We start from the raw sequence: 16,889 nt of genomic DNA on the forward strand, positions 1-16,889 counted from the left end.
AGGAAATGGAACAGTGGCAGAGGACTGGCGCCACCAAAGGAAGAGGCTCTCTTTCCGTGCCTGAAATAAAGATCTCATCCAGACTCTTCCGGCCTTGTTCCATTTTAATCCCTCGACTCTTGCCACTTCCCTCTTAACCCTGAACTGTTACCCATGAAGCATCGTTTGAAGTTTCCTCCACATCAGAGCACAAACGGACGCATCAGCGACAGGATGTTCACTAAAAAACTTTTGTTGTAAGGGACTGGTTCAACATGACCTTTACTACCTCTATGAAATGAAAGAGTTGCTCTTGACTCAATTCCAGGTCAAACATTCAATATCAGATAAGTTGGATACATTTTTGCTCTCCTCAGGTAAAAAACAGCAATGAAAACCTTTCATGTGTGTACACAAAAAGCATTATTTCAGCTTGATTGCACAGTGAATTCAGCCCTTCAGTCAGTAAAGCACGATGAACCTCAGTTTTAAAGCCAGTGCTCAGAGAAAAAAAAGACAATTAAAACATTTAATTGCTATGACAACTGGCAAAGTGTTCTTACCCGGAGAGGAGCATATAATCTAGCACAGATATTAAAATTAGACTTTCGGATTAAAAATACACTCTTTGTTTCATCTAAGATCTCAAGTTTTGGGTATTTTTTTTTTAAATGGATCTTTTATTAAAACATCAGTAATCTGACACAGGAAGCCTTCTTCACCATCAACACATTTACTTGTAGTGCTTCAGTACATTTCACTGCCAAAACATTGCATAGTAATTCACTTTTTCAAGGACTTTTTTGACAAAAGATACTTTATTTGTTGTACTTTTGACCTTGATAAACAACACCGGTTTTGAAGTTGCGTTTGCACAAAGCCTGAATCAGCTAAAACATTTTCCACATGGTGGGAGTAGAGAGATGTTTTCCTCCACAGTGTTGTGGTTTATCTCAGGTGCAGGGTTTGACCTCATGTCAGGCAAAGCTTAAACAATTATCAGGCTCCTTGTAAGTGTTACTTCTGCCACGTCTCTGCTCAGTCTGTGTCTATAAGGTTGTTTAGACCTGACAGAGAAGCACGACCGGCTGAAATGTTGCAAAAGTAATGTTCCCTGGGTGCAAACATGGAACAGAATTCAGTCCTTAGGTGGAAAACATGAAAATTCTTCCTATCTGTGTACATGAGACCCCAGCGCTGGTGCGGGACAAGCCACCCATTCCTGTAAACTTCCCTGGGAAGTGAGCGCCGGTGCTCTGTGCACCCAGAGAGGGGCCACGTTGACCCCATTACACGAGCAGATATCTTAAATGTTTGCACATGTGGACTGTGATGCTGTTTGCAGCCGTTGAGCTGCTTAGCAGGCCCCCAAAAGCCCTCAGGGACCATCTTTTTCTTCTCTTTTCTCTTTCTCTCCCTCCCTCCCCCCTCCTCTCTCTCTCGTGCTCCATCATTATCGCCCACATGCTTTTCCAGAGACATCCTGAGTGAAACAGCTCGACGTCCTCGATGGCTATCACATGTTCCTGGGAGGAGGGAGGCAGCCCTCGAAGACATCTTGAAGAGAATGAAACAGGGTGTACTACGCTGAGGTGGTTTGCTTTGTGCCTTCGTTCATTAAATACTTCATGGAGGGTTTTGTGCATCAAACTATGAAAGTTTTTAAAACATAAGAAACACACGTGTCATCTTGTAGATGTCCCCATGGCGTCATGAGTGACGTCTTTTCTCACAAAACGTCTGTGTTTGTTTTAAAAGAAAAAACCTGTGGGACTTTCTGCATGGCTTCAAACTGTTGAATGTTTTTGAGCATGTTCTTGTTCAAAATAAACTTTAGAGTTTAAAGTTTAGGTACAAAATAAGGGCCTTTAAGTAATGACTTGCATTTATTATACCTAGAACAATCTGCTTAAACTGACTTTGCCACAGGAAGAGATATTTAGCCATGAGACTCAGCGACCCCTGACCATTCCTTCATCACCACCGGCAGGTCAGCATTCGACTTTGAACAAAACTTTGATTTATCACCAAATACCCACAAAACTAACAACATTCAACTCATGTTTGGATATAGTGTTCATTTGCAAATATTAGCATGCTAACGTGCTAAACTAAGATGCTGAATGTAAGCATGTTGGCATTGTTAGCTTGCTCATGTTAGCATTGAGCAATCTAACATGGAGCTTCCGTTTGTGGTTAGTGTTAATTTGCGAGTGTTTGCATGCTAACACGCTAAACTAATATTCTGAACAATTAGGCCCTTTCAGCCCTGCAAACAAGCGATTAGCCAGTATGTTTGTGCATATGTGAACACTTCTGAAACCGTAGCACCTTCACCGTACACGGACCCGACGTTCAGGCGGTCGCATCTGATGCCATCAGGCTCTATTCAGGAAGCAAAACATTTACATTTCTTATGGTGTGTTCAAATGTAATCATGTAAAATTAAGATATTGCTAATAATAAACTATAAAATATATACTTGAAGGAGATGTTTTCAAATAAATACTTTATTTCACAGGAAAATAAAATAGATATTTTGGAGGGAATTAATCACAAGCAGGGCTGCACGGTGGTGTAGTGGGTAGCACTGTCGCCTCACAGCGGGTTTGATTCCCGGGTTGGCCCGGGTTCCTTCTGTGTGGAGTTTGCATGTTCTCCCCGTGTAAGCGTGGGTTCTCTCCGGGTTCTCCGGCTTCCTCCCACAGTCCAAAGACATGCAGGATGGGGATAGGTTAATTGATGACTCTAAATTGCCTGTAGGTGTGAATGTGAGTGTGAATGGTTGTCTGTCTCTACATGTCGGCCCTGCGATAGACTGGCGTCCTGTCCAGGTGAACCCTGCCTTCACCCAATGACAGCTGGGATCGGCTCCAGCCCCCCCGTGACCCTGAATACAGGATAAGTGGTAGACAATGGATGGATGGATGGATGGATATTCACAAGCACAGTGCTGTTTGGAAGTCACCCTAAAAATGTAATTGAAGGGAAAAGCATTGACCAGCAGAGGGATGAAGGCAGGGACTATAGTGTGGACAGAAAAAGGACTGAGGCCCCATCAGAGTTGAAGTGGACTAGAAACCGAAATGAGTCCTATTTCAAACGTGATTGCAAAAGTGTCCCTTTTTTTTGGCCACTTAAAAAAAATTGGTTAAAGAGAAATATGTCTTTATACATTTTAGTTTTGCCCTTTAAATTTAGCTTTTATAAATAATTCCTTTTTATTTTCAAGTTTTTTTCATTAAGCTGTGTTCCAGATGATTCGGATGTCCTTGATGATACGACCAACTTCCAGGTGCACACACCCAACGTAAACAACTAAGCACAACTGACCGTCAGTTTCTTTGGTGACACTCAATTTTGAACTCTCAGCATTGCAGCCCTCACATTTTTCACGTTTTTCAAATAACTTTAGTGCAAAGATTGTTTATCATAACCAGCTACCAAATAACATGGTGACATATTTTGACATAATTTACATGCAGAACATGTTTTACTATATGATAGTATGTATTATTTTAGAATATACAGGCAAAAACACTTGATGATGATTTACTAGTTACACTGTGTGCTTCCACTGTTATGTGATGTCAGACAGTTGCGTCTTCATGAGGTCTGGAAGATGGATTCACCCTGAGTTTACAAGTATGAACTGATTGGTGTTCACTTGTACTTTTTCAGAGGTTGGACATTTTGAGCTCTGGCGTGTCTGGAAAGCCGCATTAGTGTCCATCTGCAGGAATCCTTTGACACACTTGATGCACTGATAGAAAACATTTATAAAATAGAAGGTACATGGAAGGAAATGATAAATGCATGCAGCAGTTACAGAAGACATTTATTGGAAAGTTCCTTCAATCTGAGAGTAAAATCAAGCAGCAGACTCGTGTACGGTTTCACTGTTTTCTCTCATTTTATTGGAGGCGGAAGGTAAGACACACATTTCACTTTAGTTTTCTCACAGACCTGGCCACCCTTCAGTATCTACAAAGTACTTCCTGTTCCTTCTCGAAAGAAAGAGCTACATCCATTGTACATGTTAGAAACAGTTATTTAAAAAAACAAAATAGAAATAAAAATGTACAACATACACTTGATATATATATAATATAATTTTTGCTCTTTTTTTTTTTACAGAGGTAAAAATACTAAGCGTAAAAAATGGGGTCTAATTCATTACAGGGAGTCTTTTCTTAAATTTTTTCAATTTAAATACACAAGGAGATAAAGCGGATGCGTTCAGGCACTTGTAAATGGCTCTGACATGAGAGAACACACTCAGGAGAGATGGAGAAAAAAGATGACACACACACAGACACAGACACACACACACTTTCCAATCTGATTGGTCCTGTCCTTGATACATCACATCATCAAAGGATCTGATTATACTGGATAGGTGGTGGTATGTGATTCAGCTGATCCCTGTAGCTGTTGATCAAGAAGCAGGAGGGGAAAGGGGATGTGGGATAATCACACACACACACACACACACACACACACACACACACACACACACACACACACACACACACACACACACACCAAGGATGTACATACTGGTACACGGGACAGGATGTATGAAACAGACATAACCAGGGAAGGAAAAGGACATCCTCAGCCATTCTGGATTTCAACTACAGTAAGTGACATTTCCTTGGCTAAACAATCAGGGGTGGATGTTTGTGTCCAGCATTTCAGCTGTTTTTCAGACTCCCGTTCTTTTCCCGATGGGATTCGACTGATGTCCTGCTTCTTCTTTTTTTTTTTTTTTAAATCTTATTGTGCTCTGATCACATCCCCTAACGCTGCCATCAACCGGGTTTAGATGAAGCATAAATTACCCGAGGGGGTTTTGCCGGTTTAGTGTTGTGCTGTCAGTGCGAGGGCGTGATTGGCTGGTGGGTGACAAATGCAGGTGAGATGGCGTCTTTGATTTCCTCCAATACCTGAGTTTGTACATCGACACACAGACACACAGACACACAACGTCCCTAAAAAGCACACTGTTACGGTTTCTCTCTGAGTCGAGCTGCTGTTGAACATCCGACATGACTCGGTGTTGTTATGGTGATGGAGGGACAAAAATATACGGCCCACCAGTCGCAATCTAACATTTAGATATATTTGCCTCAAAGGAATACTTTGACATTTTGGAAAAAGCCCCTTTTTTGCTTTCTTGCTGGGAGTTTGATAAGAGCTACACAGCCAAGAGACGTTTAGTGTATCTTAGCTTTACTTAATTCCTAGAAACGTATGAGCACATCTCTGATAAACAAGATTTGATTGTGTGTTCAGTTCCCCAGATGTGTCCGTTAACCCAGCTAATTAATAAGTCGATTAGACTAAGAGTATTAGTTAACTAATCATTTCTTTGGTCTAATTTGAAGAATTTTCTAACCCAGGGAGTAACTGCGCCTGTCAAAAAAAGTCAGGCACATAACCCCCGTCCAAACTTGTTGATTTTCACTTTGGACTAAACAAACAAAATATAATGTGTTAGTGAGCCCTGGAGGTACTGGAAGGTGGATTTTGTTACTATTTAAGAGAGCCAGGATAGATTTCCCTGTTTCCAGTGCTTATGCTAAGCTAAGCTAACCACCACCATTACAGTGGTATCGATCTCATCTAACTCTTGACAAGAAGACAAAGATACTTACTTCCAAAAGTGTCAGATTATTCCTTTAACATTTCAAGAATGACGTGTAGGATCATCTTTTATAAATAAATAAGACTCTAATATGTCAACGGTCATTCATTATTATACGTTTTTGGCAACAATAACAAAGTTTTAATACTCGGTTTCACCGGTAAGGAGATTTTAAAAACTACTTTTAAGACATACATTTTTGTGGGAAGATAATATTTTTGAACACAGTTCTACTAATTTAATTTATTGAACCATTCACATCACCATTGGTTCTGACTTTGCTGTTGCACATATGTGACTGGTGGGCTCCACTGGAGGCTTTAAGAAAAGGGGAGCTGATTGTACATCGCAAGCAAACTGGAGTCCTTAATTTACACACCCTTTATGAGACGCTTTTTACAAGTTCCTTTTCATTACAAAAATAGTTTAAACCAAGTTTAAAAGTGTACATGGTGAGGCTGATTGCTTGGAGCCGTAACTGTGCTCACGCTTTTCATTATGGCAGACATCTTCAGAGGACGTTTTAAGGCATAAAGGGCACCAAGTTAGACGGTATCGGCTCGGACTACTGATTGAGGAAATCAGAGCTTTTAAAATCTCACACCGCTTCGAGTGTATGTTGGGTAAAATAAGCCCCCAAAAAAAAAAGGATTGGAATTGTCGAACTGGATGGATTCCTGGTTTCGATGATCAAGTTTAGGCACTGTTTGAAACAACGTGAAAGGAGCAGAGAGACTGACGCCAGGGTGGCGCCAATTAGTGGATGAATCACACCCCAGCACCCTTTTTGCTGGTCGATCAATTCAGTGAGAAAATAAATAGGATAGAAACATGAATCTTTGGGACATTAGAAGATTAAAATGAGTACCACATTGTTTCAGTGAACAAAGAAGATGCGATGATGGAGAGCTATGTAGACTATATACATGAGCTTTACTATAAGCTGCAGTATAGACAACAAAAGGCCTCGGCGCACATTGTAAGCATGCACGTATACCATCCACACACACAGACACACACACACACACACACACACACACGCAAAGAGGTGTAGTGTCTTGTTTCTCTTGAAGCTGGAGTTGAGCTGAGCGGGCCTGATATTGGAATAGATTATAAACAAAATGGCCACGTGTAAATCAAAAGGAGAGAGGGGGGGGGGCAAAGAAACAATTCAAGTTCTTTGACGCCGAGTCAGTGTACAAAGTATAAAGTACCTGCATATGTGATACATGACATATAGGTCAGCTATAAAAAAAAGGCCCCCTGAAAAAGAATGCTCTCTCGTTGGAAACAGCATGAAATGGCCACGTGGAGAGCTGAGAGAACTGTCTGCCATAAGGGGGAGCTTATCTTCCCAGGCTGTTCAGAAAATGCACCAACGTTTTTTTTTTTGGCTTATTTCAGTGTCTGGAATTTGTAGAGAATCCCAGAGAAACCAAGGCAAGAGAGTGAGCAGCCATGACCACTTGTCCCCTCTGTGTATTCCCCCATCCTTCCCTTTCCCTGTGCTTGCGTTGGGTTTTTGTCGTTTCTGAGACGGTTTCCTGCTCAGCTCAGGGCCTTGTGTCGGCCTCCGCAGCAGCCGCACCTGAGCCCACTGCGGTGGCAAGCGTGGAGAGGCGGGTAGAGGCAGAGGCAGGGCGCCACCAGAGACAAGCAAAGCAGCGCTAACCAGCGCGAGCCGAGACGGCCTCCCCCGCTGCCCTCGCCTCCATCACAGGAGCAGGGGTCCGAGTAGTCCCCCTCGGGGTCGGACATGCAGTGGTAGAGCATGGTGTCTGCCAGCCACATGCAGCTGACCCGCCGGATACACGCCCGCACGGGGTCCGGCGCATCGTGGCACCGGCCTCTCCGGTTGTCGGAGAGGTAAAAGGCCTCGCCACAGTGCTCGCACTGAGCACGCTCCTGCCCGTCCTCCTTCCGGCCCTTCTCGCCGTTGGTGGACGGCGAGGAGCTTGGGAGGAAGGAGCGGGGCTGGGCGGAGACCACGGAGGGGAAGCCCTGGCGGTACGAGCTGCCGTGGCCCTTATTGACCAAGGGTCCGAAGGCGGGATCAGAGTCTGACGGCGACAAGGCCGGTGCCAGAGGATAGGTGTAGTCATGCTTCTGTGCGTCCGTCTTAGCAAAGTGGACGTAGGACTCCGAGTCGTCCATCTGGATGAACTTGTCCCGCACGGTGGCGTGGCGGTAGTCCTCGTAGCCCTTGAGCCAGGGGCGGTCCGGCGGGCATCCGTAGTGACGCTCTGTGGTTCGCTCCCAGCTGTGCTCCCGAGGGTTGATGCGGACAATTTCCTCATCCTCCTGGAAGGTGACATGACGGGGAAGCCGAGATAGCGGCTGATGAGAGAGACAGAATGAAAGTTTAACACTGACGGTGGCAGGAAAATCAGACCTTTATTTAAACTATCTTCATCATGACTGTCTCAGAAAAAGTGTCAATAAACGTCCAAAAATGTTTCACAATATGATAAGACTAGAGGTCCTTTGTCTCACCGGGTCCATAAAGTAGTGGTCCGAGAGCCTGTAGGGGTCGTGGAGGTTGTGGCGATGTCCCAGCATGCACTTGTGTCTCTGCGGAAGGGGCGAGGAATCGAGCGGCTGCAGAGAGCTCTCCAGTTTCTGGGAGGAGTTGGATGAGCTGTCTGTAGTGTTCTGAGGGCACAAACAAACACAGGATGCCGGCTGAAAGCTGCGCTCTGATTGGACACGCCAAACAAACAGTTAGTGTGAGAGGACGCCATGATTGGACAAACAAAAACAGGAAGCCTTGGCGCAGCTCTGATTGGGAAAACAGGAAGCATCAGCTCTGTTTTTCGAGCCACTTGATCCACATTTGGTTCTCCATGTGGCGAGTTATAGTTTTATAAACAACATCTGCAACCGTCACTAAGAAAACATTGCAATCAAACTTAGGAATACAATTAGGAATAGCGCTACCGTTAATAAAAACAGGATGGACAGCATATTAGAAACATCTCAGTGGATCTCAATCGAAGTCAACAGGAACACAAACTGCACAAACGTATCTCTATAAAACAGTTGCAACAAAACCTCATAGCTTTATGCATTCTTTGTTCTTAAGTGGGCTGCGTTTGAATGTCTTTTTGATCTTTTATTTGTGGGTGCTTTACATTTGGAAATCATGTTTTTATTGTCTGCTATTTTACTGTAAATCACGTTGTAACCAGTGTGTAAAAGGTGCTATATAAATAAAGTTTATTCTTATTATTATAGAACACTCACTAAAAATGTAAAAATAATTAAATTAAACAAAATACAATTTCAAACTTCTCCTGCCTGACAAATGGTCTGAAACCCAAACATAATGGATTCAGAACAGCCTTAAATCCTCACATCAGAGACGGTGGAACAATATAATCCTTTTTTTTTAAATGTAATTTAAATTTGGCCAATGTTCATTTGACTAAATGTTTCAGCACTTAAACAGACAACCATCAAATAAATGACATATCCACATGTTATAGCCTGTTATACTTTAACCTGTCAAACAGTATGTGAGAGAAGGATTTCTCTTGCTGGTACGACTTGATATTAAGAACTTGATATTAAGAATCCACCATTTTGGCAGTATGGCCTCTTTTTGGCATCTTCCCCCCCAACAACCTGTCCTCCTTCCCTCAATCTCACTTTCTACACATTCCACTTTCCCGTCTCTCTCACCACTCCCACCTTTCTGTGTGTGCGTTTGTGTGAACAGTATCCTGTCCGCTTTCCGCTAAAGGCTGTAAGGGCTCCGCTCCAACTCAAACCTTGGCCAGACACTAGACAGTCGGGCCGCCGCCGTGCAGCGCTCAGACAGAGACACACATTTCAGACAGGCACACGGGGGGTCAGCCTCTGTGGGGCATCGCGGCATAGCTACCAGCTGATGGGACTCCTGTCTCATCATGTCATCCTGGTTATTGTGTGAGCCTCCGGGTGAGACCCAATGAAGAGGGCGCAGGTCTGCATGAAGAAGACTCTGTGATGGCGTGTTGTGTTGGAAGGAAGAAGCTATGTTGGAAAATCCCTCTCTGCATTGGTTTGCTATTGAGCAGCACATGGAAATCACCAGAAGTCAACAGGGACATAGATATTTGTGTTAATGGTCGACCAGCTTGTGAAGGAGTTTTGCCATGGCTTCATTTTACACAGCAGTGTGTTACATCTTCTGCCAGCAGCTATAAGATTTCTCGGTGCTTCCTTTTTTCCCAGACTGATGTGGTTTCATCCCATAGAAATAAAACAGGAGTCGACAGGACAAAATCCCCATAGCAGGGTGGTCAGACTGGCGGCCATTTTTATGTGTACCGTTTCCATTGTGACTGTTGTCGTGGGCCACTCACATATAAAGTAAGCCAAACAGCAAGCGAACTCACTGACGTAGTAACGACTTGCAGTGGAGTAGTACTAAAGCGTAGAGAGACAGACTCAATGAGTAACATTTAAGAAAGAGTGCTTCGTCATCACACTCATCACAGCGTGGTTAAGCACATTGCTATCAGATGAACTTTGTTTGGCTCATTTTCTGTAACAAGTGCAATTTTAAAGCAGTCGAATTAGCAAGCTAGCAAGCTAACTAGTGAACAGCCGGCTAATTAGCTACATTTCTAATTCGAACATTCAATTGTTTGACCATTCCATGCGTCACTGGTTACAGAAAATGAGCTGCGTAATGAGTTGGCTAAATCTAACGGTCCCTCTTCCTCACTCCCCGCCGCTACCTAGCCAACTAGCTAATTAGCTAGCTAGAAGTCCGTCTCCAGAGCTGCGTTTGCTCTCTTCCTGGTGAGCTATTACAACACTTTATGGCCCCACGTTTGTCGTCATCATAACAACGTACAACAATCTTCATTTTTTGTCTTCTACTGACTACTGATTTTATTACTGTTTCATCCCATGAAAAAATTATTCCATCTGACAGAAACTTAATTCCAGCTATTCAAATGTTCCAAAGACAAAAAGAAATAAAAGGTGGTTGGAGCTGAGTTCCTAGAGAAGGTTGGAATCCTGCTGAACACGTCTGTGACACTGAATCACAGATTGCTCACAAGGTGCAGCAGTATGCATATGAAATGTCCGCAGCAATGCCACGGACTGTGAGGCTGCATGGTGCTTTGAGCTACATGCTAACACTAGTGTGGCATGCTCACAGTAGCATTGCTAACATGTTTAACATTTTAGTTGAGCCTGTTAGCATGTTAACATTTGCTACATGGGGCTAAACACAAAGCAAATGCAGCTGAGGCTGATGTTATTGTTGCCAAAAAGTATTACAAATACTGAATTTCGAACTTGGTTAAGGGGGTTAAGGGGTCGCTAGAGTACGGCAATCAAATCCTGTAGGCAACATGAACTACTATGCTACACATTTTAGGGTAATTCATCCAAAAGTTTTTATGTCAACCTCATGGAAGGTCAGGGGATCATCGTCATACAAAATGTAACAATCCAAGCTAATATCATTGCTAAATATGACAAGTCATGTTGGACCTCGGCCTACACCATCTCCCAATTTGAAAGTAACCTAAGAAAACAATGCTCTATAACAAGTTGCATCCGTCATTGGCATCAGTGGAAAACTCGACATGTTTTTCGACATCTTTATCACTTCATCCTCTAATCAGTGACTCATTACAATTTTCAAAACAAAAGCCCTGTTAAACTACTCCCATCTACACAGTTTTTTTGCAGCGTTAACATGCCTCGCTGTCCGGTAACATATCACCACCGGAAACAAACTTTATGAAACTGACAAAATCTTCACCCCATGTGTCAAAATTTGGCATTCTGCTATGAATGATTTGTCAGACTTATATGACCCAGATCTGATCTGTCTCTCTGCTGAAGCTATCCCCTTATTATATCCTGCTCCCCACATGGATACTGCCATGCTGAGAATTTCCCCCAGCTTTCTTACAAAGCCCTCAGAGCAGCCGGCCAAAAATAACATAACGTGCTGCCTCCGCTTGGGCCCCGCCCCCCTGGAGAAGACATTACCGGGGGGTTGGGGGGGCTGATATGGTTTCAAACCAGTCCGACACTGGCCTCCACGGCTGCAACTAATTCAAAACACAGGCCAGCCTTTCTACTGCTAGCTCAAACTACACAAGAGGACAGAGAGACAGAGACGAGTTGAGGGGGAGAGTTTATATTTCTGGACATCCGCTCTCTATATATTCTGTCCCAAGGCTGGACAGAGGGCATTTCAAGTTATTTTCTGACACAAAACATGTCCCGACTCAAAGCTCGGGAGGATTCATCCTTCAACAGGCCTGTCTCGCTCTCCTGGGATGAGCCCAGAATTGCTTCAATAGCTCTCTCTCCCCCTGTTGTGAATGAGCCAAAATAGAGACAGAGAGAGAGGAGACGTGCTGAGGGGAGGGCCAGAGGAAGGGTTGGGTTAAGTTTAGGTTTGGCGAACGAGGAATAATTTAGGGAAGTATGTCCATCCTAGCTCCCCCCCTCCTCCCACCATCCTCCCCCAAAGACTGTAAATCTGCTGCAGCATTTCCCCCTGTCCACGACTGTCCGCCTCGCTAACTTTAGGAAAGGTCATTAGCACAGGCTGCAGCCCTGAACCAAAGTATCCCATAGTTGTTAACCAGTGATTGTGTGTTATTGTTGATGTTAAAATAAACGGTCTGTTGCTTCACAAGACAAGATGAGGATTGTTGAAGTACCATTGGGATAAGGTGTGAAGTCAATTATTTTCTCCATTCAATGCCTGTACATAGGCTACGGTGATAAAACGTCTTCCAAAATGCCACTCAACGCTCTGTATGTGCTTTATATTATGGTATGTTAGGCTAGTTTTTCATTTTCTACATTTCTATGCCTTTGATACATGACAAATAAGATCTGACCTGCCTGAACAGTAAAGTATTATTTAACCAAAAAAGCTTTTTCCCCCAGTCGTTTTGAACGTTACCACATTTATGCAGGTATTTGTGAAGCAATACAGACATCAGGATCATAATTCTTCTCCTGAAGGAAAAGAATGTATGTGCGGGCCTGTTGCATGTTAACTGTAACCTTTGTGGTGTGTTCAAGTACACGTTTTGAAAGCAGACATGATGAGAAAACGGTTCTCCACTCAGCCTTTGTTTGATGCTAGGTTCTTGGTGTTTCGGGGCCATTAGAGCAAAAAAAGAAAACATGTTGCACTGAATTCAGATGTTTAAGAACCCTAAAGCTGGAATATGGAGGCTGTCTCACTATATGTTTTATTGTGAGCTTCTGGGAAGCTTTAACTGAGAGAAGTGAGCAGTTCATTCTTATTTTGGTCAAATCTGACAGCTTCTTAAGCAACTCCACCGGGGAACGGTCTTGGATTTGTTTCTCTGAAAGCCTCTACTTTCCTGAAAACGCGATGCTCCAGCTCAGGGATCGCTCCACCCTCTGACAGCGCTGTAGCCTCCCCTCCACCCTCCCCATGTGTTTGTATGTGTCTCTGTGGTGGCTGTACACTTCCAGCAGAGCACCTATTAGTCTTGGCCCTTACAGACAGCTCGAGTCAAAGATGAACCACGAGGCACTTCCTCTCGTAAATCACCGGCCCTGCACTAAGCTGGGAAACAGCTGCTAGTTTGGTGGCGGCTCTCTTTTTCAATTGGGAGGGTGGGGAAGGGTGGGTGTGGGGGAGGGAGGAGGGGGTCGCCAGGAGAGAGCGAGGTGGTGGGATACAGGAAGTGACCTTGTGACCCTGCCTGCTGCTCCTGGTGTCAGGTTACAGGGTGGGGGGAGAGGGTCCTTCATGCTAAGTTAAGGTAGAGAGGCCCTCACATACAAACAACACACACTTCATGTGCTGTGGCAGGTTTACGTGACGGGGAGGGGACTCAGAGTAGAAATACTTTCTGCTACATGGACCAAACAAAGTCCTTTTTGGATGCAGAAGACTCCTCTGGGGTTTTGGCTAGTTGATTGGTGTGTAGTTGTACTCCCACATCAATTAATCAAATCTTCACCTCACGTTACTCATCATTTGTGTTTATTAACGTCCCTGGTGCTAGACATACGGCAGCCAACATGTGGTTCATACAATCTCATCTGGTCTCTGGACAGATATAAGGTAGTATTGTAGAGCTCTGAATGTCCTCTACTTCTGCTTAAACGAAGTCAGTGATGTTGAATTTAAAATATTTGAACTTCCACTGCAGATTCCACATATTCGTGCCCAGCGGCATGAATTCGTCGACGTAATTGTGTAACCTTAAGCGTGTTTGTCACCATCAGCAGCTTCCAATAACTCTATAATACTACTTTAATGATCGACCCAGACCCATCGATGCATCACTTGGAAAATTAACAAATTTGTCACTTGATGTCAATGACCTTTTGAGTAGTGACTATAAACGTCCTGGTTATTGTACCATGATGTCTTTTTTGAGTCGCGTGTACATAGATGAGGATTTGCAGCAGTTACACCAGGAACCCGTAACTCTAACTTGCATTGCACATGGATGTAGGAAACGAGCTTACAGTGAAGACGTCGTCGTCTCCCAGCTCGCCCTCATTCTGGAGTGCTGTCGAGGAGGTGGTGGAGCCTGCAGAGAGGAAAACATCCTTTAATTCAAGGATCCCATGCTTTCCTGGATGATGTGTTTCAGTCAGGGGAACTAAACCTCAGTAGAGCTTGAAGCTCAAACCATCTCATCATGGATCTTAAGTCAGTCCTCGTACCTTCAGCCAGGTCCTCGATGGCTTTCCGTACGCCTCTGTCGAACGCTCTGGCGTCAGCTGGACTCTGGAAGGACAGGCCACACTTCCTGTCCTCCACCTTCCAATGGTGAAATGTGGGCGTTGCTATGGTGTACACGAGGTCCTTCCTCAGCGGACAGTCAAGGATCACCTGTTTGAAGCAAATTCCCATGTCAATGTTCCATATTCGACCCTGAAATGAACATCGACATGCTCGAGTTGAAGTCTGAGTGCAAGTGTTTCACCTGTTTGTCACGCAGCCGCTCACCGCGGATGAGGAACTGGGAGCAGCTGGAGGTTGGCACGGGCGCCAGCTCCGGCGGCAGCAGGCGGCACACCCCGACCCTGCTCAGAGCCCCCCCGTCCTGGGCCAGCCAGCCGCCGCTCGAGTCGTCCCGCGTCATCACCACCGCTTTCACACGCACAATGTAGCTGTCACTGCAGAGAGGAACAGAGAGGCAGAATTATTAGCACGGTAACTGAAATATGTTTTTACATTACAGTATGCAGTGGAAAACATGGCTGGAGTATAGAACGGGCCTGACGGGCATAAGCCCAGGGGCCCGAAGTATCAGGGGCCCCCTGGCCTTAATCTGTAAAACTTCCCAGAAGAGACATGTACCAAAAAGAAAAGATGCAAAATGAGCACAAAAAAAAAAGACCCAAAACAATCGCAAAGAGACTCAAAGAAACTCCAGACTCAAATAAACCACAAAAAGAGTCACAATGACTACAGACACAAAACAACTACAAAGAGACACCGAGCAACAACAAAAAGGGTCTGGAGAACATAACATTTGTGTGTGCTATGTAGGAAGCGGAGGAGCCTTTTGCATGTCTGTGCCCGGGGGCCCTTCGTCTCTTAATCCACCCATATGTAGAGAACCTCAGTGACATTACAGGTGAAATCAGCTCACTACCCTACAATGTTAAATAGGAGCTCAACACGTCATTATGCTTATGGTCAAAGGTTCTGCTATCACTATGTCATGTTAGGTTGTATGGTTGCACACCAAGGCGCATAACTGACTCTGCCAATGTGTTTTGCTGGGGCATGCATATAAACCTCACACTTCATCAATTGCATAATCAGAGAAACAGCTAAATTGAAAAACAGAGTTCAAAGTCATTCATCAGGTTCTTCTTTGCTCCATGTTCAACTTGTATCATATAAGATGCAGAGCAGCAACATATCCTTCCACAGCAAAACCACAGAAAACTAATCTATTAATATAAATTATTTGCATAGGGTTAGGGTTGCCTAAAATCCATAGGCTACCTGAGACTGCAAAAGAAAAAACAAAGAAAGAAAAGAAAAGCAAATGCGTTTTACCTAAAAACAACCCTCAGAGAAATTGTGCATTTAAGCCTCAGAACAAATATTTTCCATGCAATGCAAAAACTCTTGAGGCAACACAAATTCTTCCGCAGGCCCCAACGATCTCGTCATCCTGGCCTCAACTCGAGAAAGCTACCCGTCCATCCTTAAAACCTCAAACTTATTTTTTTTCTGGCAAGAGTCTAGAGAGTGTTAATGAGTTTATTATAGAGCTGGATTCACACAGTAGCAGAATGTTTGAGGGCGTCTTTCAAGTCACGACTTTGCCCGGCCCTCGCTGTGCCGAGGTGGGAGGCGTCACGCCGAGACGAGTCGACACCAAAACACACTTTTTAATGTAGATGTCCCTCGGAATTCAACTTATCGGCTACCAGTTAGCAGAGACAGGCTGCCTCATCACACATACATTATTTAAATTCTTTCAGGTGAAATAAAACAATAACCATCAGAACAATGAATGCAGCATATTTTTGAAATGTGTTGTTTTAAACCACCATTTGCTAACTACTTTGATCTCATGGACGACCACCTGGGATCAACTTTTTCCCGTGATTATTTGTGAATTTCTTTTATGAACACAAACACACACACCCACACACATACATATATATCAAGCGTCTTCAAAAACACTCAGCGTGACAGAAACACGTGCCATTTTTCTTTTGCCGCAAGGAAAATATTAAATCAAGCAGCGCTTTTATCAGCAATTGATTAAAGTGACTTTATATATAAGCATGCAAGTTCCTCCTCTGTGAAAATGTTAGATTCAGTCGATTATGCTGCATTATGATTCGGGTTTGTACACATCACTGTGTGAATGGAAAGAAACGCTATATATATATATATATATATATATATATAGATATCCCTCGAACCACGAGTCTGCAGTCTATCGTGAAAGTGCTTTTAAAGTTTTTTCACCATCATGTTGGTGTAACAGAGACACTATAACCTAGATTCTTTCATAAGCCCATAACAACAGGATTAAAGACTATTTGAACACTGTGCTTATCCTGAAATTGAACGACACAGCAATTTGCAGTTTGTTTCAAGTCTGTTGCTTCTTTCTTTTGTGTGAAATTTCTTGTGTTGTTGTGCTTTCATGTGCAACTTTTTAATGCTGCCATCTTGGCCAGGATTCCCTCAGAAAAGAGATTTGAAATCTCAGTGGGGATATCTAGGTAAAATAAAATAAAAATACTTTGCAAATGACGAAGG

The 16,889-nt window shown here is 43.7% G+C and overlaps 1 protein-coding gene across 2 annotated transcripts in view; it reads right to left on the reverse strand.

Moving 5' to 3' along the window:
- The window catches only part of spred2b (sprouty related EVH1 domain containing 2b), a 415,094-nt gene that overhangs the window by 385,278 nt on the left and 12,927 nt on the right, over positions 1-16,889 (reverse strand). The window contains exons 2-6 of one of the 2 annotated variants that reach the window (XR_014597914.1): positions 14,578-14,770; positions 14,315-14,483; positions 14,114-14,178; positions 8,123-8,281; positions 4,525-7,966 (exon numbers count right to left, since the gene is read on the reverse strand). Coding sequence is in view for 1 of the 2 variants with exons in the window: in XM_084020735.1 (XP_083876861.1) it covers positions 7,178-7,966; positions 8,123-8,281; positions 14,114-14,178; positions 14,315-14,483; positions 14,578-14,770 (1,375 nt within the window). In the remaining variant the exon portion in view is untranslated. Of the gene's footprint in view, positions 1-3,868; positions 7,967-8,122; positions 8,282-14,113; positions 14,179-14,314; positions 14,484-14,577; positions 14,771-16,889 lie in introns of those variants that run through there. The other variant, XM_084020735.1, reaches the window with a different exon arrangement.

Source organism: Eutrigla gurnardus (assembly GCF_963514095.1).
Source record: "Eutrigla gurnardus genome assembly, chromosome: 11".
Taxonomy (NCBI): domain Eukaryota; kingdom Metazoa; phylum Chordata; class Actinopteri; order Perciformes; family Triglidae; genus Eutrigla; species Eutrigla gurnardus.